General features: G+C 44.2%; 1 protein-coding gene across 2 annotated transcripts in view; it reads right to left on the reverse strand.

The window, feature by feature from the left end:
* Positions 1-992: 992 nt before the first annotated feature.
* LOC106606823 (adhesion G protein-coupled receptor E5) overlaps positions 993-24,568 on the reverse strand; it is a 29,296-nt gene continuing 5,720 nt past the window's right edge. The window contains exons 2-19 of one of the 2 annotated variants that reach the window (XM_045720052.1): positions 16,753-16,830; positions 14,881-15,060; positions 13,480-13,632; positions 13,110-13,331; positions 12,665-12,760; positions 12,450-12,493; positions 12,189-12,293; positions 10,986-11,139; positions 10,571-10,690; positions 10,210-10,397; positions 9,830-9,994; positions 9,144-9,338; positions 8,564-8,781; positions 8,362-8,428; positions 8,174-8,265; positions 7,833-8,001; positions 6,891-6,992; positions 993-1,840 (exon numbers count right to left, since the gene is read on the reverse strand). In XM_045720052.1, the coding sequence (XP_045576008.1) occupies positions 1,799-1,840; positions 6,891-6,992; positions 7,833-8,001; positions 8,174-8,265; positions 8,362-8,428; positions 8,564-8,781; positions 9,144-9,338; positions 9,830-9,994; positions 10,210-10,397; positions 10,571-10,690; positions 10,986-11,139; positions 12,189-12,293; positions 12,450-12,493; positions 12,665-12,760; positions 13,110-13,331; positions 13,480-13,632; positions 14,881-15,060; positions 16,753-16,830 (2,390 nt within the window). In that variant the 3' untranslated portion in view covers positions 993-1,798. Of the gene's footprint in view, positions 1,841-6,890; positions 6,993-7,832; positions 8,002-8,173; positions 8,266-8,361; positions 8,429-8,563; positions 8,782-9,143; positions 9,339-9,829; positions 9,995-10,209; positions 10,398-10,570; positions 10,691-10,985; positions 11,140-12,188; positions 12,294-12,449; positions 12,494-12,664; positions 12,794-13,109; positions 13,332-13,479; positions 13,633-14,880; positions 15,061-16,752; positions 16,831-24,568 lie in introns of both variants that reach the window. The other variant, XM_014203195.2, reaches the window with a different exon arrangement.

The following is a 24,568-nucleotide window of genomic DNA, read 5'->3' on the forward strand; positions in this document are numbered from 1 at the left end:
ATTAAACAATTCCCTAGGAAAGCAGACTGTACAGGGATTGGGTTGGCCAGATTGAAGTACTCAGCCAACCCACCTCGGTTCACTTCAACTCCTGGTGAGTACCAGTGTTATAGACACAAGAATGGCACCAAGAACATAGGTGATTTTAATGGCTGTAAGACGGTAATTAATATGACTGACTTAGGTTTGGAAGAACAGGAGAAAATTCTTAACCTCACAGCACCTATAACTGATGTATGGGGGGCTTGTACCAGCAAAGGACACATACGACAGACAATACCAAAAGGGTGGTTAAGTACTTGCACACCGGTGTTATTGGTCCAACCAGTTAGAATTAGTCATCAGAGGCCAGTTATACGAGGCCAAAGTAGGCACAGGAGGAGTTTTGACCAGGATGGGAGTAGCCCTGTCTAGATGGATGCTATTGGCATCCCCAGGGGAGTTCCAGATGAATACAAAGCTATGAATCAAATAGGTGAAGGCCTTACCACTACGTTCTTTTGGTGGTTGACAATAAATAAAAATGTGGATTGAATTAATTACATCTATTATAATCAACAGAGATTCATGAATGAAATCGGGGATGCAGTAAAGGGGATCTCTGACCAATTATCCGCCACCTCCCTCATGACCTGGCAAAATAGGCTGGCTCTCGATATGTTATTGGCAGAAAAGGGCGGGGTCTGTAGGATGGTGGGGGGTCATTGCTGTACGTTTATTACAAGAGCTCTAGCAGGGTTAACGGCTCTAAGTGAAGAATAGGCTGAAAACTCAGGGGGTTAATACATCTGTGACAGGGTTGTTTGATGAAATGTTTGGCAAATGGAAAACCATAGTAGCTACCATCTTGGGGGCTGCTGCTATTGTTTGTATGGGTATGCTTGTATTATGTGGTTGTTGTCTTGTTCCCTGTGTCCGAGGGTTGGTGAGCAAGGCGTTGGAGAATGCTGTGACGCAGCAGATGGTGAGGTATGGACCCATAAGAAAGAAAATATTTACAATGATTTTAATTTGTCCTTATTTGACAGGATGCACACCTTATTAGAAACAATGTAACAGTCATGATCATGATTCTTGTACATTTTTTGGTTGATCCCTTTTAAAATTGAGATACAATTATAAAACTATATACACAAAATATACATTTCAATCTGACATGATTTCAATCTGACTCTCACAACTCGACCTTTGGTGGTTATTTTTTAAATAAAACCATGATAGCTTATGACTATTTTTTATAATTTGTTGCTTTTCATCTGTTATGTATTTTAAGATCAGAGAAAGTACCTGGATAATGTATAATGTAATAATCCATGATGAGTTTTCCCTGGTTAAATCATGCAGGACTGGTCCACTCTTCTACAGTAGGAGGGGGGTTTCTCATCAGCATTATATAATCCAAAGAATATCAAGGTTGGAAAAAGACATGAAACTGTGAATAGGAAAATCAGTGTAAAACAATAAATAACTTTGTTATCGTTACTCTTTGGAGTTTTAGCTTAAAATAATATCCAGGCCAGCCCAACAAGAAAGTACAGTAAAATTGACAGTCTTAAAAAAATGTGCACAATTCTGCTTAAAGCGAAATATAGTTGTCACAAAAAAATGGACATCAATCATCCCAGGATAGATTCCTGGTCCTTTTGTGCTCTTTTGGCAAGACAGCACAAACAGATCTCGGACCAGGCAAGCATCAACTTATGCCTCTCATTAAATCAGGGTGATTATGGTTTTATAAAACTCCCAGGTGTTGCTAGGAGGTCACGAGGTCAGGCATCATGGGGTCATGTCCAGCCCCCTAGATCTGAGACTCTCCCGTGTTCTGGGCACTCTTGGATGTCTGGGGGACACAGACAGAGAGAGGGCAAAGACAGACAACAACGTCAATCAGTTGCTTTTTGCATCAGACTCTGTCATCACAGTCCATTATTAATGCACAAGTGGCTCTGCTGTCTCTCTCTTTCACCCGCTAGACAAAATGCTTCACTTAACACCTTCCTCACCCACCTCATCTTTAGGGAGCGTCGGCTCTGGCCCAGAATCACACATTTGCCTATTTTATGGAAATCATCAAAAATGACAGTTCTTTTCCTCCTCTGTTGTGCTTTGAAAGGTTTTTAAAATTGCCTTTGAGCAATCTCACTTGAAGGAAATGACTAGACTGATCACACCTCTGCTCAGTTCTGAACATGATGTCCCAAACCATGGTCAGTAATGATTAACGATGAAATTAATGGACTGATTAATTAAAGATGTCTCTGGATGGGGAAAGAAGTGAGAATTTTACAATGCGCTGTAAAACAAATGTTCCAAATTGACCATTAACCTGATAAGAGTGTGCCCTCTGAGAAATTGAGATTGAAGTACTCTGAAGTTTGGATGAATGCACATTTGACTTGTATCTAAATATTCTAATATGCTTATATCCTTTGTATAATACAGTAAATGTAATATTTTATGCAGAACTTTAACTTGCAGATCAGCCTTAATAATATTACAGATTCTGGGTTCTATCAAGCAAATTTTTGTCTAATTTCTAATCCCCCTATTAGTATTATATATTTTTTTTTTCAGCAGTATCAATCCTCCCCTGATTGGAGAAAACTAATGGCCAACAATACTTATTCTACTGCTACTCACATCTATCTACGCTCAGATATACAGTACACTTTAATCTTAAATACCAATACCCTCAGATGTCCACAAACTAACTGGTGAGCGGCCCCCTCTTGGCAGGTTTGTTGTGATGGCATATTACATTTTTTAATAATGGATTTAATGGTGCTCTGTGGGATTTTCAACGTTTTTGATATTTTTTTATAACCTAACCCTGATCTGTACTTCTCCACAACCTTGTCCCTGACCTGTTTGAAGAGCTCCTTGGTCTTCATGGTGCCGCTTGCTTGGTGGTGGTGTAGTAGACTCTGGGGCCTTTTAGAACATGTGTATATATACTGAGATCATGTAACACTTAGTAAAATAAAGTCCACCTGTGTGCAATCTAATTATGATACTTCTGAAGGTAATTGGTTGCACCAGATCTTATTTAGGGGCTTCATAGCAAAGGGGGTGAATACATATACACGCACCACTTTTCAGTTTTTAATTTTTAAGAACTTTTTCATTTAACCAATTTGGACTATTTTGTGTATGTCCATTACCTGAAATCCAAATAAAAATCAATATAAATTGCAGGTTGTAATGCAACAAAATAGAAAAACGCCAAGGGGGATGAATACTTTTGCAAAGCACTGTAACAACCACTCCTGGACCTGACTCCAAAACCGAGCCACTGAAGTACCAAATGAAATCTGTTTATTGTGTTTCCTCATGACAGAGTCTGCACAGAGCTGAGTGTTCATTGTGCCATATATTGAGGATTATGTTTGTGGCGAGAATTTTATATAGTAGTTTACATTGAAAAGATCGGATTGATGCGTCCATTTTTTGTTTTGTATATCAGTTCATAAACCTGATTCAATGGTAATGGGACATCAAAAACCTGTTCCCAATTATCTTGAATTTCATGCTGCATAGTTGTCAAACCTCTCAACCCTATATTGAAACTGGTACATTTCATGATTTATACCTGTCATTTTAAGCCATGCATGGTTTTTCATTGGAGGCCGACAAACCAATTAATTTGTTTCTGTTTTGAGTAATTGCAGTCTTCCATTTTTGTGGCAGAGCTGCAATGAGTTGGTTATACTTCTGTATTTATCTCCATACACATTTGTTCATTTCTTGTGTGACATAATTTTACCGTCCTTATTTACATTGTCATCCATAAACATGATACCTGCCTTCTACATTTCTTCCCCAAAAAATTAGTACATTGGAGTTTAGACATATTATTTGCTGTAATATTTGTTCTGCCTCTTCTGGAGTATGAAATTTGAATTTTGACCAGCTCTGTATGGCTTCATTTTAAAAGAAGAATACGTTAAAGAGGGTTACGTTATCAATCCACTGGAAATGTTTTATTTTAATCAGTAAAGCAAAAAGCTCACTTTTGAAATTGGATGTGGCTATTAGTACCCATCTGGAAAACCAGTTTGGATTTAGATATAATTTTGGTATAACAGAGGCTTTAAGGGATAGGTTTAATGCCTTAATATCCAAACTCATGTTCGTTATATAAATATAACTTTATCTGGTTTGCCATTAAAATTAAATATATTTTTCTCGCATGACTTGAAAAAGGATTCTCCTGAAGTCGGTAGAGCCATTAGTAAATATATAAACTGAGATATCAATAGAGAATGAATCAGGGTAACTTTCCTGTAAATGGACAGGTGTTTCCCTCTCCATGATTTAAGGATCCTATCTATTTTGTTTTCTATCGAAGTTAATAGTTCCAAGGTCGTTAAACTTTTCTGGTATATGTACACCAAGCACATAAACTTCACCATCCACCCATTTAATCAGGAGGCTACATGGCAATTTAAAGTTGATATCTTTTAGAGACCCAATCCATAATATAATACACTTATCATAGGTGGGTTTCACCCAGAGAAACTATCCAGGTCCTCAATAAGGTTGAAGATTGAGGACTCAAGAAAAAACTTGAATCCTCGGCGTACATTGATACTTTTGTCTCTAATCCATAAATGTTTTGCCCCTTAAAGCTGCAATATGTAACTTTTTGGGCGACCAAATTCACATAAAAAAGTGAGTTATAGATCTGTCATTCTCATTAAAAGCAAGTCTAAGAAGCGGTAGATCTGTTCTGTGAGCTATTTCTATGCTTCCCATTCTTAAGTTTACTTTTTGCGTCTTTTAATTTCAGTTTTGCACACCCGCTGAAAGTACAATATTTTTGGTTATGGAACATATATTTCACAGTGGTTTAGATGGTTCAAGGATGCCGTAAACTATATGTGCTTGTTTTGTCACAAACTAAAATTAGATTTTTAGCAATCAGGAAATGGGGGAGCGATTTCTGCAGTGCAGCTTTAATGTAATCAGTAGATCAGATTTTTACAGCTAACAGTTCAATGGCTATAACAAATAAGTCTCGTGACAGCGGGCACATTGTTTTACTCCTCTTGACTATTCAACATTCTCAGAGAAATAACAGTTATTTATTATTTTACATAAAGTATTGTTCTCTTAGAGATTCTGCAAAAAAAAAAAAAAAAAATCCAGGCACTTACACAGATTCTAGACAGGATAAAAGGCTTTCTCAAAATCTGCTATATAGATTATACCTGGTTTCCCTACATTCTCGTAGTTTTCAATTATTTCTAATAGTTGTGTAATGTTGTCTCCAAAATATATTCATTTTAAGAATCCCGTCTTATCATGATGAATAATGTCTGGTAGGACATTTTTAATTCAAAATGATTTTTTTTGCAATAAAAAAAAAAAGATGTTGGGTCTTTGTACTGCCTTCCTGGCTCCTGCTTCAGTAAGAGAGTGATCATTCACTCTTTGTGTGTCCGACAGGTGGCAATTAATATGCGATTAATTAAAATATAATAGTAATGGATCTTCCAGTAGAACATATATTCAACTTTTTATCTCTATTGGAATGCCATCAAGGTCAGAAGTTTTTCCCGTCTGAAAGGAGTCAAGTGCCAACTATAGATTGTCCTGTGTAATTAGGCCTTCACAATATATTTTTTTGGTGTCTGAAATAGTTTAACATGATTTTTTGGGAGAAGGATATCACAAAACTCACTGACAAATGAGGTTTGAGGAACTTGACAAGCTTGTTTAAAATATTTTTATCCTTTGGTGAGATAAGGATTTATCCATCTTTGTAACTATTTTCTGTAGGTTATTTTTGGTTGGGTTTCTATATTGAAGGTTTAGGAAAAACTTTTTCTTGCCATTCTCCATCTAATTTGCTCTGTTTTTTAGATAAGTGAAACACGATTTTTTTCATGAATAAGTTCCTCAAACTCCTTTTACGTTGTCTATAGAGTATTCAGTGCTTCTGCAGTACATTCATCAACACCATTGATGTCTGTTAGATTTTCTATTTCTGTTGTAAGCCTTTTCTCTGTTGACCAGTTTTTGGGGATGAAGATTCAATTGATTGGCCTCCCATATGATAAATGGGTCCGCTGAACCTGTATTGTGCAAGAAAAAGTAATATGTCCCTAGTTGTTGTTAAGAAAGTTCTGTCAGTCAATAAACCCAGGTAAAATTGTAAATATCCCTGTCCTCATGGAAAGTATGTCATAGTTATATGGAGGGATATAAGTTGATGATATGATCGCATTCGATCCTCAATCAATACATATTTCACTTTTGGCACCATAGAAAAGGATACAAGAAAATAATCAATCCGACTAGCTTGATTAAGCCTCCTCCAAGTATATCTTACGAGATCCGGGTTTCTGAGCCAATATCAGTCAATTCCAACGTGCCCATAATATTCATAATCTCTATGAGCGCCAGAGGGTGATAGTTGGTAGTATGATTTCCTTTACGGTCTACTGACTTACTTAAAACTGTAATAATGTTATTTGTATCTAATTAGATTATTATAAATATTGTCAAAGAAGTTTGGATGGTCATTATTCGGTCCATATAAATGTATGAGCAATGTGTTTATAATCAAGTAGTATTATCAAAGCAATCCATCTTCATTGAGCATTTAAAAGTATTGCACCTCAAGATCTAGAGTGTCTTAGTACATGACAGAAATAGATTTTACCATCCCATTCTTTTTCCAAGGGCAATTCGTCAGAGTATATTTAATGACTTTCCTGTAAACAATAAATATGGTATAACTTTTACTCGCAGAACTTTGCCTCGCAGACCTTTACCTAGTGTTCAGTGTCACTCAAACTTAACAGTGTTGGAGGGCATAAGTACATCATATTGAAAGCCTTTCTGCTCTTTTAGATATTGGCAACTCAATTAGTAAGAGTTAATACCTGTGATTTGCTGTTGCTTGACTGGTTGGAGGAAAACTCTGAGTACTTCGTCTTCTGTAGTGCACAGACGCTGTCCAGGATCTTGCCATACTCCTCTCTCACCTACAAGGTGCAAAAGAGAGCACTATGAGCAAAGATGGTAGAGAAAGCTGGCAGAGCAAGGATGCGGGGAAGGGAATAAGTAGACCGGAACCAGCTATTCGTTCCTCCATTGTTCCTGTCTCTGTAAGTGGGCGTTCGTTCTCTAGTGTGACCATGTTTGAGCATGCGGTAAAGCATGCTCATGAGAGACAGGGAACGCTCATTTACATAGACAGAACCTTGACCATTTATTTAAATGGTAAACAGCTCTTATGCATCATCTTTATTATCCACCACATTTGTTATGAGTCCAACAAGCACATATTCGCCTACCCTTAACTGTAGGCCCTACAGTAAACTAAAGCCAATCAGTATTATTTAAACACTTAACAACTCATTTGGAATTCAGCCAAAGTAGTATAACCCAAAGCCATGTATTTAGAGAGTTGGGCCTATGTGGTTCCTGCATTATGATGCATTTACATGACACTGTTAGCTCCTAAAAAATACTATATAGAATGAGCATAATGGTGCATGTACATGACACTACAACATTCTATGACAGCCATGTTATCTCCCCATTAACATTACATGGGGAATATTTAAACAATGCTGAATCCCTCCCCCTAGGCTTTTGTGAGGCCCAAAGGCCAAACTTGGTCCTTCACATTTGGTCTGGCCTGCCAGAAGCTTCCAGAATGATCTTATGTATTGATGAACAATGTTATTGAATGTTTTTTGGTTCAAGGCCCAATACTGAGATTACGTTTCATCCCACCAAGCCCAACAGTTTGGACTCATCTGTACGATGTCCATATTAGAACTGCTTCAAGGTCCCTGGTTGACAGAGTCTTGACGTACCTGTTTAGAGAGCAGGCAGTGCATGAGGAACACTAGGACCCCCTGCAGACTGTTGAGGATGGTGAACAGGTACGACATGGCCAGCGTGCTTTCCTCAAACTGGAAACAGCCAAAGATCCACATGGTGCCCAGCACACACAGCTGAGCCACTGCAGTTATGGTGAATGCCCTGCAGGAGGTGACAAACACACAAAGTTAGATAGAAAGCATGGGTCACAACATGTCATCTTACAGTAAGGCCTGTTTTTTCCCCCACATGTTCTGGCCAGGAAAAACAGTGGTCCTTTGTTATGGGCTATAACACAGCCTGTGTGAGAACGTCCGTTTCTTTGCCGGCTCACTTGATTTTGCAGAGTTTGTCAAGGTCAGGGTTCAGGCTGGAGAACTTCTGGGCCAACTTCCACACCGTGATGAGGAAGAAAAACACATTCACCTAGGAGGGGAGAGGGAGATAAGTAGAACTAACATGACACAAAACATTGTAAGTAGGAGTGATGAAACTATTACACCTTTCATCTGTGATACGCACCATGATGATGATACAGACAGGGCCAAAGAAGCTCCAGATGAATCCATCCTCAAGGTTGAGCCAGCAGCTAAAACACACAATGCACACATGAATACCTGATCTCTATAGTACACAACAGAGAAGGACAGAGAGTCAGACAAATATATATAGGGAATCCAGTCAGGAGATGACACTGTCAGGGATCGATGCAGTGGTCACTCACTGGCGTTCGGTTCCGTATCCTTTGGCGTTGGCGAGGGCAGAGATGGCGACGATGACAGCAGGAACGCCGTAGCCCCCCGCCATCATGTAGAGGGGCCTGAAGGTGGTGTTGAAGACCAGGACCACCATCCTGAAGAGCTGCACTCCCTCCAGACACATCCAGCAGAACGCTGCCAGGAAGAAGAAGTGAAGCAGTCCAGCCACCACCGCACAACCAGCCTGAGGAAGAGAGGAGAGAGGGATGAAGAGAAAGGAAGTAAAGGGGTGAGAGTGATCGAGAAAACTAAATGTGAGTGAAATTACATATACTGTAGATAGTGATAAGGTTCACAATACAATAAGTTACCCACAACTGAACACACAATCGCTGCATACATTAACATTTCTTCCTACTAAAACATTTTTCTCACCACCCACATAGACAGAGTACCTATGCCACATGTAAATGTTTCACATATTGTCACATCCTCTGACCTCCCACGCCCAGAAAAGCTCAGTGGAGTTTTCCTTATTCAATCTTGTTCCGAGGGCAATTCTGCCTCGAGGGCAGAGCGTATGTGATTGGTTGGATGCAAGCTTACCTGGCTCTCGGTGTGTGAGATGCCGACGAGGAAGACCAGGTTGGCAATGAAGAGGCTGAGACAGAGGTGGAGGTGGATGGTATTGCGGGTGCTCCGGATGGAGCGGATCAGGGAGAAGGTGAGGATGCAGAGGAAGAGACACAGCAGGGACAGGGACAGGCCCACCCAGGTGATCAGCTGCAGCTGGAATGTGTCCTGGAGGGAGGAATGGAGGCGAAGACACGTCACCATATAGTCACAGCAGTGGAGGCTGCTGAGGGGAGGATGGCTCATAATAATGGCTGGAACGGAGTAAATGGAATGGTACCAAACACATGGAAACCATATGTTTGATGTATTTGATACCATTCCACTTATTCCACTCTATTACCACGAGCTTCAGTTAATGTGTCACCAACCTCCTGTGAGTCACAGTGACTGACAACTTTCATGGATGTGTCTTATAGACAACATACCCCTGGAGAAATAATAATGGAGCCCTATCTAGCTAGACAAGACACAGAACAAATAAAATAAAACATCTTTATGGATTCACTGTTCTCAAATGAATGCAAACTTTTTAAAAGCCAAACTATCGCATATTGCACAATTAAATAGAAAGTGAAATGAAACTATTAGAAAAGGCATTGTTACTGCTCTATCTTACAGCAGAAGTACAGCTAGACTAAAAGAGAAATCCCCCTCACCTTGAACTCATAGAGAGCCATAAGAACAGAAAAACTGCTGAGATGGTAGCAGGAGCACACCGTGTGGGTGGCATTGGACTTCACCAGCAAACAGCCTCGATCAGACCAGGTCCCTTCTCCCAACTCAGCATCCCAGTACACACAGGTGTAGTTACCTTCATCTGACTGGGAAACAACATTCACAATTACCATAGAAGAGAAGTAGAAAAACAATGTTACTCCAGGACACTTCACATAGTGACCATCCCAGAAAAGCAAAGCAGGTTCACTCAGATGTCTGCATAGATCTTGAAATATAGTGCAGCATATGAAGATTTGATACTGCCACATTCACATAGACCATCATAATGGGATAGAGAGGTAATGCTTTTGCTCCTCACCTTCAAATGGGAGAAGGTGAATGTGACTGGCTCCTTGAGAACGGATGTGTCCTTGTTACTAATGGTGGCCGTCACCACTTTGGAGTTGATCTGGAAGCTGTGGCCCTCCTGTGCCTTCAGCCCTGAGAAGGAATGGTTGGTGGATGTCTCCAGACCCTTATAGCTGAGCAGGGACACCGTTGCAAATCCTGAGAAAGCAAATGTTTAAGTCTAGGAGTTTGGACACTGTGTACATTAATTTCACATTATATCATTACATTATAAAGATTGGTTCTGATGATTGTGATTCTGATGATTGTGGTGGGATTATGATGGCAGTGTTGAAGTTGATCATGAAGATGAGGATGATGAAGATGGTAACCTGGGTAGGAGGTGTCTCCAGCAGCAGTCTCCCAGTGGCTGTCTAGCTGAGCGTGTGTAGAGGACAAGGTGAGGGGTCCCTGGGGTGAGGAGGCATTTCTCTGCACCAACAGCTCCACCTCTGGAAGAAAATACATTCACATCTTCACAAACAGGCCTACAGCAGGTGAGATGTTACAACTCTCAGAATGGTTATCTGCTAGAAAGGCAGACTTGTTCCCAGGAAATTATGCAATGAAATGTGACCCATTTAACCTAATGAAAAACTTTAAGCTATTCAAAAATGGCCACAAATGGCCACAAACTACGAAGGAAGTTATAACAACTTGTCTTCCGTTAGGTGGCTTCAAAAGCCAAAACAATCATGGCTGAGTTTGTTGTCTGGACTCATGGCTGAGTTCAGGACGTTCTCCTACCGGTGTGAGTGTTGAACCTCCTGGTCTCGGGGTGTTTCAGCAGAGGTCCTATCATTTTCAGAGCAGTCTCTACCAGGTCCAGCAAGACACTCACTTCCTTGTTATTATTCAGAGGCCCGCCAGACAGGAGCCTGTCTATAGCAGACAACAGAGTCTACAGAGACACAGAGAGAGGTGGGGGAGGAGGGGTTACATAGACAGTCAGAGAGGCTGAGACTTTTATTTGTCACATGCACAAGTACAGTGAAATTCTTAACTTGCAAGCCCTACACAACATTGCAGTATTCAATATCAAAATAGTAAAACTAATAAAATAAATAAATGAAATAAAAACACAAGAAATAAGAGAATAAATATAGAAGAATGTTATATACAGCAGGGTCAGGGCCAATTCCGAAATGTACATGACTATATATTTGGCATACACAAACCACAATGCTATGTTTAGAAGTCATACAGCAAAAGGAGGCCAGTTTCCATTATAAGAGTTCATGACAACAAACTCAACCTTCCCAAGTTCTCTCACGTCACCCCGCTCCTCCGCTCTCTCCACTGGCTTCCAGTTGAAGCTCGCATCCGCTACAAGACCATGGTGCTTGCCTACGGAGCCGTGAGGGGAACGGCACCTCCGTACCTTCAGGCTCTGATCAGTCCCTACATCCAAACGAGGGCACTGCGCTCATCCACCTCTGGCCTGCTGGCCCCCCTACCTCTGAGGAAGCACAGTTCCCGCTCAGCCCAGTCAAAACTGTTCGCTGCTCTGGCACCCCTATGGTGGAACAAGTTCCCTCACGACGCCAGGACAGCGGAGTCAATCACCACCTTCCGGAGACACCTGAAACCCCACCTCTTTAAGGAATACCTAGGATAGGATAAAGTAATCCTTCTAACCCCCCCCCCCTAAAATATATAGATGTACTATTGTAAAGTGGTTGTTCCACTGGATATCATAAGGTGAATGCACCAATTTGTAAGTCGCTCTGGATAAGAGCGTCTGCTAAATGACTTAAATGTAAATAAGCTAGATGTACCAACAGTGCTGGTCATCAGTCGTTGTTTCACTGCATGTATCCTTTCCTTAATGTGTGTGGGCTGAGTCTGAACCTGCATATGTCAACCTCTCTATGATGGATGCCTGGGTTATAATGAGCCTCAAATATAAAAAAGGGCCTCAAATATAAATATAGAAATAAGCAGTAGTACCTCTAGCAGGGCCTCTCCATCGACTTGTTCTGCCGTATTACTCTCACTCAACTTCAGACAACTGGTCCTCATCAGGGCCACAGCATCCTGCAGACCTGGGATGACCTGAGAACGAGGGATGAGGAGAGAAAGTGAGGAGAGAGAGAGAGAGAGAGAGAGAGAGCAGGTGGGGGGGGGGTAGAGAGAGGAGGAAGTTAGTCTATTTTGTTCTGCAGATACCTGTAGGTGTGAATCATTACACTGTATACTCATGTGGATTACCATCTTAAGATGCTTCTCACTCGCAAACGTGTCACAGTTCAACTCTGTAGAAAGAGAAGAGATGAGTGAGTAAGGCATCTTAAATGAAAATACATTTTTTAATGAAATTATTGATGAAGTGATGACAACTTGATCATGCAGAGGAAGTATTGAAATTTGAATGTTGAAACAGCTCCATCTCAATGAGAATGATGATCTATAAATGTGATTCTCACCAGTACATCTCCCCTGCGGGTCTCCGTAGTTGGTGAATCCTGCATGGCACGCACACCGATGGCCACTGTTGGTGGCATTATGGCACGTTCCATTCCCTCCACAGATAAACATATTTATTTTACACAAGTCTACAAAGGAATGATAGAAAGCACAGGTGACATTTTCATAAGATGTTCAGATCTACCTAAAACCGATCAAGTCACATAATATCAATTACACATTCTGGTCATAAAGAAATTAGTATCTGGTGCTTCATGAGGAAGAGGAGCAATTGAGCAAAATACATCAAGGGGTATAGATAAAAAATGATTTAACTTTCTCAAAATTCCCTTGTTTTCCCCAAATCCCGGTTGGAAGATTCTTGGAAATAGCAGGAAATCTGGAGGCTTCCAACCAGGATTTCTAGAAAACCCATTAAGGGTGATAATACAATTCCTCCCATACCTTTAGCACCTTGAGCATCCTCACTGTCTGTGGTTGCTGTCTGGTCTGTGGTGGCTTTCTGATCTGTTATTTCCTCACATGATTCTCCATTCCCTGTGAATTGAGCTTTACCAGACTTCAGGCCAATCCCTGGATTGCAGACACAGGAGTAGCTGCCTTGTGTGTTGAAGCACTGTTTATGCTTCCCGCAAATTGTGATGTCGTCCACACACTCGTTTCTATCTATATGTGGGTAAAAAAGACCATTAGGAAAAGAAAACTCACCATTTCATACATGATGACATCCTGTATATGCCTGATATGCTCTCTGGATGTACTGTACACATCTTTTGATAGTTAGTGTTATCACCAGTTTTCTTTGGCATCTTACCTTTACATGTGACTCCTTGGCCAAATATAAATCTTTCCACTCCAGTACTGGAGACAAACCCCTCATTGCAGATGCAGGAGTATGACCCTAACACATTGTGACACTCGGCATTGGGACCACAGGTGGCCTTATTCTCCAAACACTCATTGATGTCTTGAGGCACAGAGAAAGGAATAGTCAGTCACACCTCAAATGCAAACGTAGAATATACACTGAACAAAAATATAAACGCAACATGTAAAGTGTTGGTCCCATGTTTCATGAGCTGAAATGTTGTGTACAAATTTGTTGACATCCTTGTTAGTGAGCATTTCTCCTTTACCAAGATAATTCGGCATATCAAGAAGCTGATTATACAGCATGATCATTACACAGGTGCACCTTGTACTGCGGACAGTAAAAGGCCACTCTAAAATGTGCAGTTTTGTCACACAACACAATGCCACAGATTTCTCAAATTGAGGGAGCGTGCAATTAACTTCAGGAATGTCCACCAGAGCTGTTGCCAGAGAATTGAATGTTAATTTCTCTACCAAAAGCCGACTCCAATGTTGTTTTAGAGAATTTGGCAGTACTTCAAACCTGCCTCGCGATTGCAGACCACATGTATGGCGTTGTGTGGGAGAGCGGTTTGCAGATGTCAACGTTGTGAACAGAGTGACCCATGGTGGCGGTGGGGTTATTGTATGGGCAGGCATAAACTACGGACAACGAACATAATTGCATTTAATCTATGACAATTTGAATGCACAGTGATACCGTGATGAGATCCAGAGACCCATTGACGTGCCATTCATCAGCTGCCATCACCTCATGTTTCAGATCTGCACACAATTCCTTGAAGCTGAAAATGTCCCAGTTCTTTCATGGCCTGCATACCCATCAGACATGTTGAGCATGTTTGGAATGCTCTGGATCGACATGTACGACAGCGTGTTCCAGTTCCCGTCAATATCCAGCAACTTCACACAGCCATTGAAGAGGAGTGGGACAACATTCCACAGGCCACAATCAACAGCCTGATCAACTCTATGCGAAAGAGATGTGTTGTGCTGCATGAGGCAAATGGTGGTCACACCAGATACTGACTGGTTTTCTGATCCACGCCCCTATCTTTTTTTAAAGTTATCTGTGACCAAGAGATCATATCTGTATTCCTAGTCCTGTGAAATCCATAGATAATGACCTAATGTATTTATTTAAATTGATTGATTTCCTTATATATAAACTGTAACTCAGTAAATTATTTTAAATTGTTGCATGTTGCGTTTATATTTTGTTCAGTATAGTCACTATAGCGAATAAGTGTATGGATTCCAAAATTGCAGCAGTGCTGTGTTCTCTGGCCAGGACTGCAATGTATAGAAATGCTATAAGGTAACTAAAAAGAGAGTTGTTTACCTATACATTGTTCAGGTAAGACAGCTGTGAAGTTCATCTGCTGTGATGATGTGAACCCAAGAGCACATTGACAGTAGTAGCTTCCATTAGTGTTGATGCATGCTGCATTCTCACCACAGATGTGTGGTGTTTCAGCATCATCATTATTGTCATCACTGGGAGGATTACACTCATTCTCATCTGGGGTCAAAAACAGAGGCATTGAGAAAGTGTGAAGAGAGGTAGAATGGTTGGGGAATGGGAATGGTCATTCAAAATATAAGAGAGATATACAGTTGACGTCGGAAGTTTACATACACCTTAGCGAAATACATTTAAACTCAGTTTTTCACAATTCCTGACATTTAATCCAATTAAAAATTCCCTGTCTTAGGTCAGTTTGGATCACCAATTAATTTTAAGAATGTCCGAATAATAGTAGAGAGAATGTCAGAAGTTTACATACACTCAATTAGTATTTGGTAGCGTTGCCTTTAAAATTGTTTAACTTGGGTCAAACGTTTCAGGTAGCCTTCCACACGCTTCCAACAATAAGTTGGGTGAATTTTGGCCCATTCCTCCTGACAGAGCTGGTGTAACTGAGTCAGGTTTGTAGGCCTCCTTGCTCGCACACGCTTTTTCAATTCTGTCCACAAATTTTCTATGGATTGAGGTCAAGGCTTTGTGATGGCCACTCCAATACCTTGACTTTGTTGTCCTTAAGCCATTTTGAGACAACTTTGGAAGTATGCTTGGGGTCATTGTCCATTTGGAAGACCCATTTGCAACCAAGCTTTAACTTCCTGACTGATGTCTTGAGATGTTGCTTCAATATATCCACATCATTTTCGTACCAAATGATGCCATCTATTTTGTGAAGTGCTCCAGTCCCTCCTGCAGCAAAGCACCCCCACAACATGATGCTGCCACCCCCGTGCTTCACGGTTGGGATGGTGATCTTCGGCTTGCAAGCCTCCCCTTTTTTCCTCCAAACATAACGATGCTCATTATGGCCAAACAGTTCTATTTTCGTTTCATCAGACCAGAGGACATTTCCCCAAAAAGTACGATGTTTGTCCCCATGTAAAGTTGCAAACGGTAGTCTGGCTTTTTTTATGGTGGTTTTGGAGCAGTGGTTTCTTCCTTGCTGAGCGGCCTTTCAGGTTATGCCGATAAAGGACTCGTTTTTACTCTGGATATCGATACTTTTGTACCTGTTTCCTCCAGCATCTTCACAAGGTCCTTTGCTGTTGTTCTGGGATTGATTTGCACTTTTCGCACCAAAGTATGTTCATCTCTAGGAGACAGAACGCGTCTCCTTCTTGAGCGGTATGACGGCTGTGTGGTCCCATGGTGTTTATACTTGCATACTATTGCTTATACAGATGAACGTGGTACCTTCAGGCGTTTGGAAATTGCTCCCAAGGATGAACCAGACTTGTGGAGGTCTCCAAGTTTTTTCAGAGGTCTTGACTGATTTCTTTTGATTTTCCCATGATGTCAAGCGAAGAGGCACTGAGTTTGAAGGTAGGCCTTGAAATACATCCACAGGTACACCTCCAATTGACTCAAAGTATGTCAATTAGCCTATCAGAAGCTTCTAAAGCCATGACATCATTTTCTGGAATTTTCCAAGCTGTTTAAAGGCACAGTCAACTTAGTGTATGTAAACTTCTGACCCACTGGAATTGTGTCTGTAAACAATTGTTGGAAAAATGACTTGTGTCATGCACAAAGTTGATGTCCTAACCGACTTGCAAAAACAGTAGTTTGTTAACAAGAAATGTATGAAGTGGTTGAAAAACAAGTTTTAATGACTCCAACCTAAGTGTATGTGAACTTCCGACTTCAACTGTATATAGAATATATAATACAAGACAGACATGTACATACCAATGCAATCTTTCCCCTTTGTAGAGAATCCTGGGGGACAGCCTGATACATGTACCATCAGCGGGGCAAGGTGAAGAGCTGCAGAGTAAGAAACAGGCAGATTCTCTAATAAGTTGTCCCATTATCGTATGGTCACTGCTATCCTGGATACTTGGAACATCCCTACCCTAAAGCCTAGCCCTAACCTTAACCTTATTAACCCTCACCTTACCCTAACCCTCACCCTTACCTTTCTACATTTCAAATTCAATATGGTAGGGACGTCCCAAGGACACTGGATAGCACAGAACATTAATGGTATTGGGGGAGTGCCCTGAACATGTGTAATATTGACAAGTACATGACAAAACTACTTTTGTAGAACCAACCTTTGACTATGATTGTAAGGTTGTAACATTAATCAGTTGGAGAGGTTTCAGGCACAGAAACGTGCAGCCATAGTTTTTAAAGGTTTAAATATTTCTCTCTCTCTGTTCAAAAAGGTATACCCCCTATCTGGATTTAAGCAGATTGTTCCTACGGTAACTGTGCTCACAGGAAGCCATAATAACAGGAAGCCATCATGCCCATAATAACTCCTGAATTGCACACGGCTGTCCGGAGGTGACCATTTCCTCTTTACCAGGAAGCCATCACCTGGCATGGGACTGTGTGATAATGACTGTAAACCTCCTCAGTCTGTATGATAGTGAATGAGTAATCAGTCCATTGTGTTAATGAGTGGAGAGAAGAGGCAGCAGTAGTGTGGAATGTTGTGGTCACAGAGAGATTATTCTAAAATGATGTGTAGGCACTGTTTAAGCTCCACATTTCTGGTGCTCTCTGTTTCACTCTAACTAGTAAAAAATATTAAGAAAAAACGTTTTTAAATAGTGGAACTTTTCATTGAGGAACCATCTGTCAAACATTGTTCTCTGATACAGTAGCTTTGTTCTCTCCCTTCACAACCCTCCATGTCACGTGGAATGACGCTGGAGAGACGAAGCAGGTACGGGGAGTAAACATTTAAAACCTCTTAGGGATAGGGGGCAGTATTTTCACGTTCGGATGAAATAAGTGCCCATATTAAACTGCCTCCTACTCAAACTCAGAAGCTAGGATATGCATATTATTAGTAGATTTGGATAGAAAACACTCTGAAGTTTCTAAAACTGTTTGAATGATGTCTGTGAGTATAACATAACTCATATGGCAGGCAAAAACCTGAGAAAAATTTAACCAGGAAGTGGGAGATTTGAGAATTGTAGTTCTCCTTTTGAATCCCTATAGAAACTACAGTGACATAGGGGTCACGTTGCACTTCCTAAGGCTTCCATTGGCTGTCAACAGTCTTTAGAAACTGGTTTCATCCTTTTCCTGTTACTGGGCAGAAAATAGTAAGTAGCTTAGTGTAACGTCTTGTCTGTAGTGTGGCGGAAAGAAGCGCAGGAAGCAGCGAACACTGTGTGGTAGTTTTAATGGAACCACCTGTACAAAATAAAAGGTCTCCCAACAACAGGGAAAAATACAATAGACAAGCACAGTCGAACAAACGCAGTCGACACACAGAAAAACAATCCCGCACAATAGGGTGCGGGCCAGCTGAACTAAATAGCCCTCTTAATTGCCTAACTCAGGGCAGGTGAGAAAACATAAAAAAAGGGAAAAACAAAAAGGGAATCGGTGGTAGCTAATAGGCCGGTGACGACGACCGCCGAGCGCCACCCGAGCAGGAGGGGGCGCCACCGTCGGTAGGAATCGTGACAGTACCCCCCCTCCTGACGCGCGGCCCCTGCAGCGCGCCGACACCGGCCTCGAGGCCGACCCGGAGGACGAGGCGCAGGGCGATCCGGACGGAGGCGGTGGAACTCCTTCAACATGGATGGGTCCAAGACGTCCTCCGCCGGCACCCAGCACCTCTCCTCCGGACCGTACCCCTCCCAGTCCACAAGGTACTGCAGGCCCCCCGCCCGGCGTCTCGAGTCCAGAATGGCCCTTACGCTGTACGCCGGGGACCCCCGATGTCCAGGGGGGTGGAGGGACCTCCGGCACCTCATCTTCTTGTAGGGGACCAGCCACCACCGGCCTGAGGAGAGACACATGAAACGAGGGGTTAATACGGTAATAGGAAGGGAGTTGCAACCGATAACACACCTCGTTTATCCTCCTCAGGACTTTGAAGGGCCCCACACACTGCGGCCCCAGCTTCCGGCAGGGCACGCGGAGAGACAGGTTCCGGGTCGAGAGCCAGACCCTGTCACCCGGTGCGAACACCGGCGCCTCACTGCGGTGGCGGTCAGCACTCCTTTTCTGCCTAGCACTGGCCTCCTTCAGTGAGTCCTGTACTGCTTTCCAGGTCTCCTTGGAGTGCTGAACCCAGTCCTCCACCGCAGGAGCCTCGGTCTGGCTCTGGTGCCATGGGGCCAGGACCGGCTGGTACCCTAGCACACACTGGAAGGGTGACATGTTAGTAGAGGAGTGGCGAAGTGAGTTCTGGGCTAACTCTGCCCAAGGAATATACCTCGCCCACTCCCCTGGCCGGTCCCGGCAATACGACCTCAGGAACCTGCCCACCTCCTGGTTCACCCTCTCCGCCTGCCCATTGCTCTCGGGGTGATAACCGGAGGTTAAACTGACCGAGACCCCCAGCCGCTCCATAAACGCCTTCCAGACCCTGGATGTGAACTGGGAACCCCGATCAGAGACAATATCCTCCGGCACCCCGTAGTGCCGGGAAGACGTGGGTAAATAGGGCCTCCGCAGTCTGCAGGGCCGTAGGGAGACCGGGCAAGGGGAGGAGACGGCAGGACTTAGAAAACCGATCCACAACCACCAGAATCGCAGTGTTCCCCTGAGAGGGGGGAAGATCTGTCAGGAAGTCGATAGACAGGTGCGACCATGGCCGTTGCGGAACGGGGAGGGGCTGTAACTTCCCTCTCGGTAAATGCCTAGGAGCCTTACTCTGGGCACACACCGAACAGGAAGAGACATATGACCTCACGTCCTTAGCCAAGGTGGGCCACCAATACTTCCCCCTTAGACTCCGCCCTGTCCTCTCTACACCAGGATGACCCGCCGCAGGTAGCGTGTGCGCCCACCGAATCAACCAATCGCGAACATCGAGCGGCACATACATGCGCCCCACGGGCACCTGCGCAGGCGCAGGATCCAACACCAGTGCCCGCTCGATGTCCGCGTCCACCTCCCACACCACTGGTGCCACCAGCCTAGACGCTGGAATGATGGGAGTTGGATCGATGGGGCGGTCATCCGTGTCATACAGACGGGACAGCGCGTCGGCTTTAGTATTAAGGGAACCCGGTCTATATGAGATGGTAAACCTAAACCGGGTGAAGAACATGGCCCACCTTGCCTGACGTGGATTCAGTCTCCTCGCTGCCCGGATGTACTCCAGGTTTCGGGGGTCGGTCCAGATGAGAAAGGGGTGCTTAGCCCCCTCAAGCCAGTGTCGCCACACCCTCAAGGCTTTGACTACCGCTAGCAACTCCCTGTCTCCCACATCGTAGTTACGCTCCGCCGAACTGAGCTTCCCTGAGAAGAAAGCGCAGGGGCGGAGTTTCGGTGGCGCACCCGAGCGCTGTGATAGCACGGCACCCACCCCAGCCTCGGATGCGTCCACCTCTACTACGAACGCTAAAGATGGGTCCGGGTGCGCCAACACGGGCGCGTCGGTGAACAGGGTCTTCAACTTCTTGAAGGCTCCGTCCGCCTCCGTCGACCATCTCAAACGCGCCGGCCCCCCCTTCAGCAGTGAGGTAATGGGAGCCGCTACCTGGCCAAACCCCCGGATAAACCTCCGGTAGTAGTTGGCAAAGCCCAAGAACCGCTGCACTTCCTTCACCGTGGTTGGAGTCGGCCAATTACGCACGGCCTTAACGCGGTCACACTCCATCACCACCCCCGTGGTGGAAATGCGATAACCCAGAAAGGAGACGGCTCGTTTGAAAAACTCACACTTCTCAGCCTTAACGTATAGGTCATGCTCCAGCAGTCTACCAAGCACCCTGCGCACCAGGGACACATGCGCGTAGCGGGTGGCGGAATATATCAGAATGTCATCGATATAGACAATCACGCCCTGCCCGTACAGGTCCCTGAGAATCTCGTCAACAAAGGATTGAAAGACGGCTGGAGCATTTTTCAACCCATACGGCATGGCGAGGTACTCATAATGGCCTGATGTGGTACTAAAGGCGGTTTTCCACTCATCTCCCTTCTTGATACGCACCAGGTTATACGCGCTCCTGAGATCCAATTTTGTGAAGAACTGTGCTCCGTGAAATGATTCCACCGCCGTAGCGATAAGAGGTAGTGGGTAACTAAACCCCACCGTGATCGCGTTTAGACCTCTATAATCAATGCATGGACGCAGACCTCCCTCCTTTTTCTTCACAAAAAAGAAACTCGAGGAAGCGGGTGAGATGGAGGGCCGAATGTACCCCTGTCCCAAGGATTCCGTGACATATGTCTCCATAGCCGCCGTCTCCTCTTGTGACAAGGGGTACACGTGACTCCTGGGAAGCGCAGCGTTAACCTGGAGATCTATCGCACAATCCCCTTGTCGATGAGGTGGTAATTTAGTCGCTCTCTTTTTACAAAAAGCGATCGCCAAATCGGCGTATTCAGGGGGAATTCGCACGGTGGACCCCTGGTCTGGACTCTCCACCGACGTGGCACCTATGGAAACTCCTAGACACCTCCCTGAACACTCCCCCCCGACCACCCCTGGAGAACCCCCTGTTTCCATGAAATGAGAGGATTGTGACCAGCCAGCCAGGGGACCCCCAGCACCACTGGAAACGCAGGTGAATCAATAAGGAAAAAGTTAATGCTTTCCTTATGATTCCCCAGCGTTACCATGTCCAGCGGCACCGTAGACTCCCTGACTAGCCCTGACCCTAATGGTCGGCTATCTAAGGAGTGCACGGGGAAGGGGGAATCTATCGGCACCCGTGGAATGCCCAGCTTAATGGCAAGTCCACGGTCCATAAAGTTCCCAGCTGCGCCTGAATCGACTAGCGCCCTATGCTGGGAAGAGGGAAAAAATTTAGAAAATGAAACAGGCAAAAACACATGACCAACAGGGGTTTCTGGGCGAATCTGGTGCTGACTCACCTGAGGTGACCGAGAAGTGTTCTGCCTGCCTTCTCGACTCCCAGACTGGCTCCTCCAGCACCGGTCGGCCGTGTGTCCTCTCCGACCACAGCTGGTGCAGGAGGAGCCACCTCCTCCGGTGCCCCTTGGCACGGCCCCCCCTACCTCCATAGGGGTAGGGGCGGGGGTGCACGGGGGTGGAACGGGCAGGACCCTCTCCGAACGCCCGCGGGCAGCCAGCAAATTGTCCAACCATATGGACATGTCAATGAGTTCGTCCAGGGATAGATTGGTGTCCCTACAGGCCAGCTCCCTGCGGACGTCCGCCCGGAGACTACACCGGTAGTGGTCTATGAGGGCCCTGTCATTCCACCCCGCTCCAGCAGCCAAGGTCCTAAACTCCAGCGCGAAGTCTTGAGCGCTCCTCGTCTCCTGCCTGAGGTGGAACAGCCGTTCACCCGCCGCTCTACCTTCGGGGGGGGTGGTCGAAAACAGCCCGAAAGCGGCGGGTGAACTCTGGGTAGTGGTCCCTCGCCGAGTCTGGAGCGTTCCAGACCGCATTAGCCCACTCCAGAGCTCGGCCCGTCAGGCAGGAAACGAGGGCACTTACGCTCTCCTCTCCTGTAGGAGCAGGTCTGACGGCGGCCAGGTACAACTCTAGCTGGAGAAGAAACCCCTTGCACCCAGCCGCCGTCCCATCGTACTCCCTCGGGAGTGCCAGGTGAAGCGCGCCAGAGCCAGACGTCGTAGGAGGAGGAGATGGTTGTATCGGGGGGGGGGGGGTGTAGGTGGAGAGAGGATCCCACTCCTCTCCCATCGGTCCATCCTCTCCATCATCTGGTCCATGGCGGATCCGATGCGATGCAGGACCGATGTATTGTGCTGGACACGTTCCTCCATTGAGGGTAGTGGAGTGCCTGCTGCTCCTGCTGATTCCATGCTCCTTCTGGTGGTGCGGGATTCTGTAACGTCTTGTCTGTAGTGTGGCGGAAAGAAGCGCAGGAAGCAGCGAACACTGTGTGGTAATTTTAATGGAACCACCTGTACAAAATAAAAGGTCTCCCAACAACAGGGAAAAATACAATAGACAAGCACAGTCGAACAAACGCAGTCGACACACAGAAAAACAATCCCGCACAATAGGGTGCGGGCCAGCTGAACTAAATAGCCCTCTTAATTGCCTAACTCAGGGCAGGTGAGAAAACATAAAAAAAGGGAAAAACAAAAAGGGAATCGGTGGTAGCTAATAGGCCGGTGACGACGAGCGCCACCCGAGCAGGAGGGGGCGCCACCGTCGGTAGGAATCGTGACACTTAGTCAATCAGTGGCCTATCTGAGGACAGGTGTCTGTGCCCGCGAGCACGCTGTTCGTTCTTTTTCTTCTGGGATGAATACCTATTGTCCGGTTGGAAAAATACCCTAAAGATTGATTGTAAACATCGTTTGACATGTTTCTACAAACAGTAATGGGACTTTTGAACTTTTCATCTATGGATTTGCACCCACGCCTCATGGCTTTGTAATAGTGTTCTGGATGCGCCAACAAAACGGAGGTATTTGGACATAAATGATGGACTTTGCAGAAGAAATGAACATTTCTTGTGGAAGTGGGAGTCCTTCCGAGTGCATTCCGCCGAAGATCAGCAAAGGTAAGAAAATATTTCGAACATATTTTAAAGATTTGCCGACACCGTGGTTGTAGGCTAACTGTATAGCTTAGCATTGAAGGCTAAGTTCTGTACTCAGAATATTGAACGATGTGCTTTCTCCGTAAAGTTATTTTGAAATCTGACAAAGCGGTTGCATAAAGGAGTAGATTAGCTATAATTCTTTAAATAATTGTTATAAATTTTGTCAACGTTTATGATGAGTATTTCTGTAAATTGCTGTGCCCATTCACCGGCAGTTATGGGGAGAATACATTTTCTGAACGTCACGCGCCAATGTAAAATGGGGTTTTTGGATTCCCACGGGGGGCCAGCACAGAAAAATTGAAATGAAATGTATGCATTCACTACTGTAAGTCGCTCTGGATAAGAGCATCTGCTAAATGACGTAAATGTAAATGTAAATGGATATAAATATGAACTTGATCGAACAGAAAATGCACGTATTGTCTAACATGATGTCCTAGGAGTGTCATCTGATGAAGATTGTCAAAGGTTAGTGCTTCATTTTAGCTGTATATCTGGTTTTGTGACGGCTATCCGTGCTTGGAAAATGGCTGTGTTTTTTTTTTTTGCTAAGGTGCTATCCTAAAATAATCGAATGTTTTGCTTTCACCGTAAAGCCTTTTTGAAATTGGACAATGTGGTTGGATTAACGAGAAGATTATCTTTAAAATGCCGTATAATACTTGAATTTTAATTTTGAGATTTTTGTGTTTTGAATTTCGTGCTATTCTATTTCACTGGTTGTTGTCCAACCAATCCCGTTAACGGGATTTTATGACGAAGGGGTCCTCAAGAGGTTTTAATGAATAACGGACATATAACGAGACAGGAACAGCGTCAGAAACAAATACAAAGACAAAAACAATCAATGCAGCAGCGGGGAACAGAGCTTGGGAACTGACAAATATAGGGGAGGAAATAACAGGTGATAAGTGAGTCCAGGTGAGTCCAATAACGCTGATGCGAGTGACGAGGGAAGGCAGGTGTGCATGATTGATGGCAGGAGCAAGTGATGCAGGGTAATCTGGCGCCCTCAAGCACCAGGGGAA

The sequence above is a fragment of the Salmo salar genome, chromosome ssa06 (assembly GCF_905237065.1).
Source record: "Salmo salar chromosome ssa06, Ssal_v3.1, whole genome shotgun sequence".
Taxonomy (NCBI): Eukaryota; Metazoa; Chordata; class Actinopteri; order Salmoniformes; family Salmonidae; genus Salmo; species Salmo salar.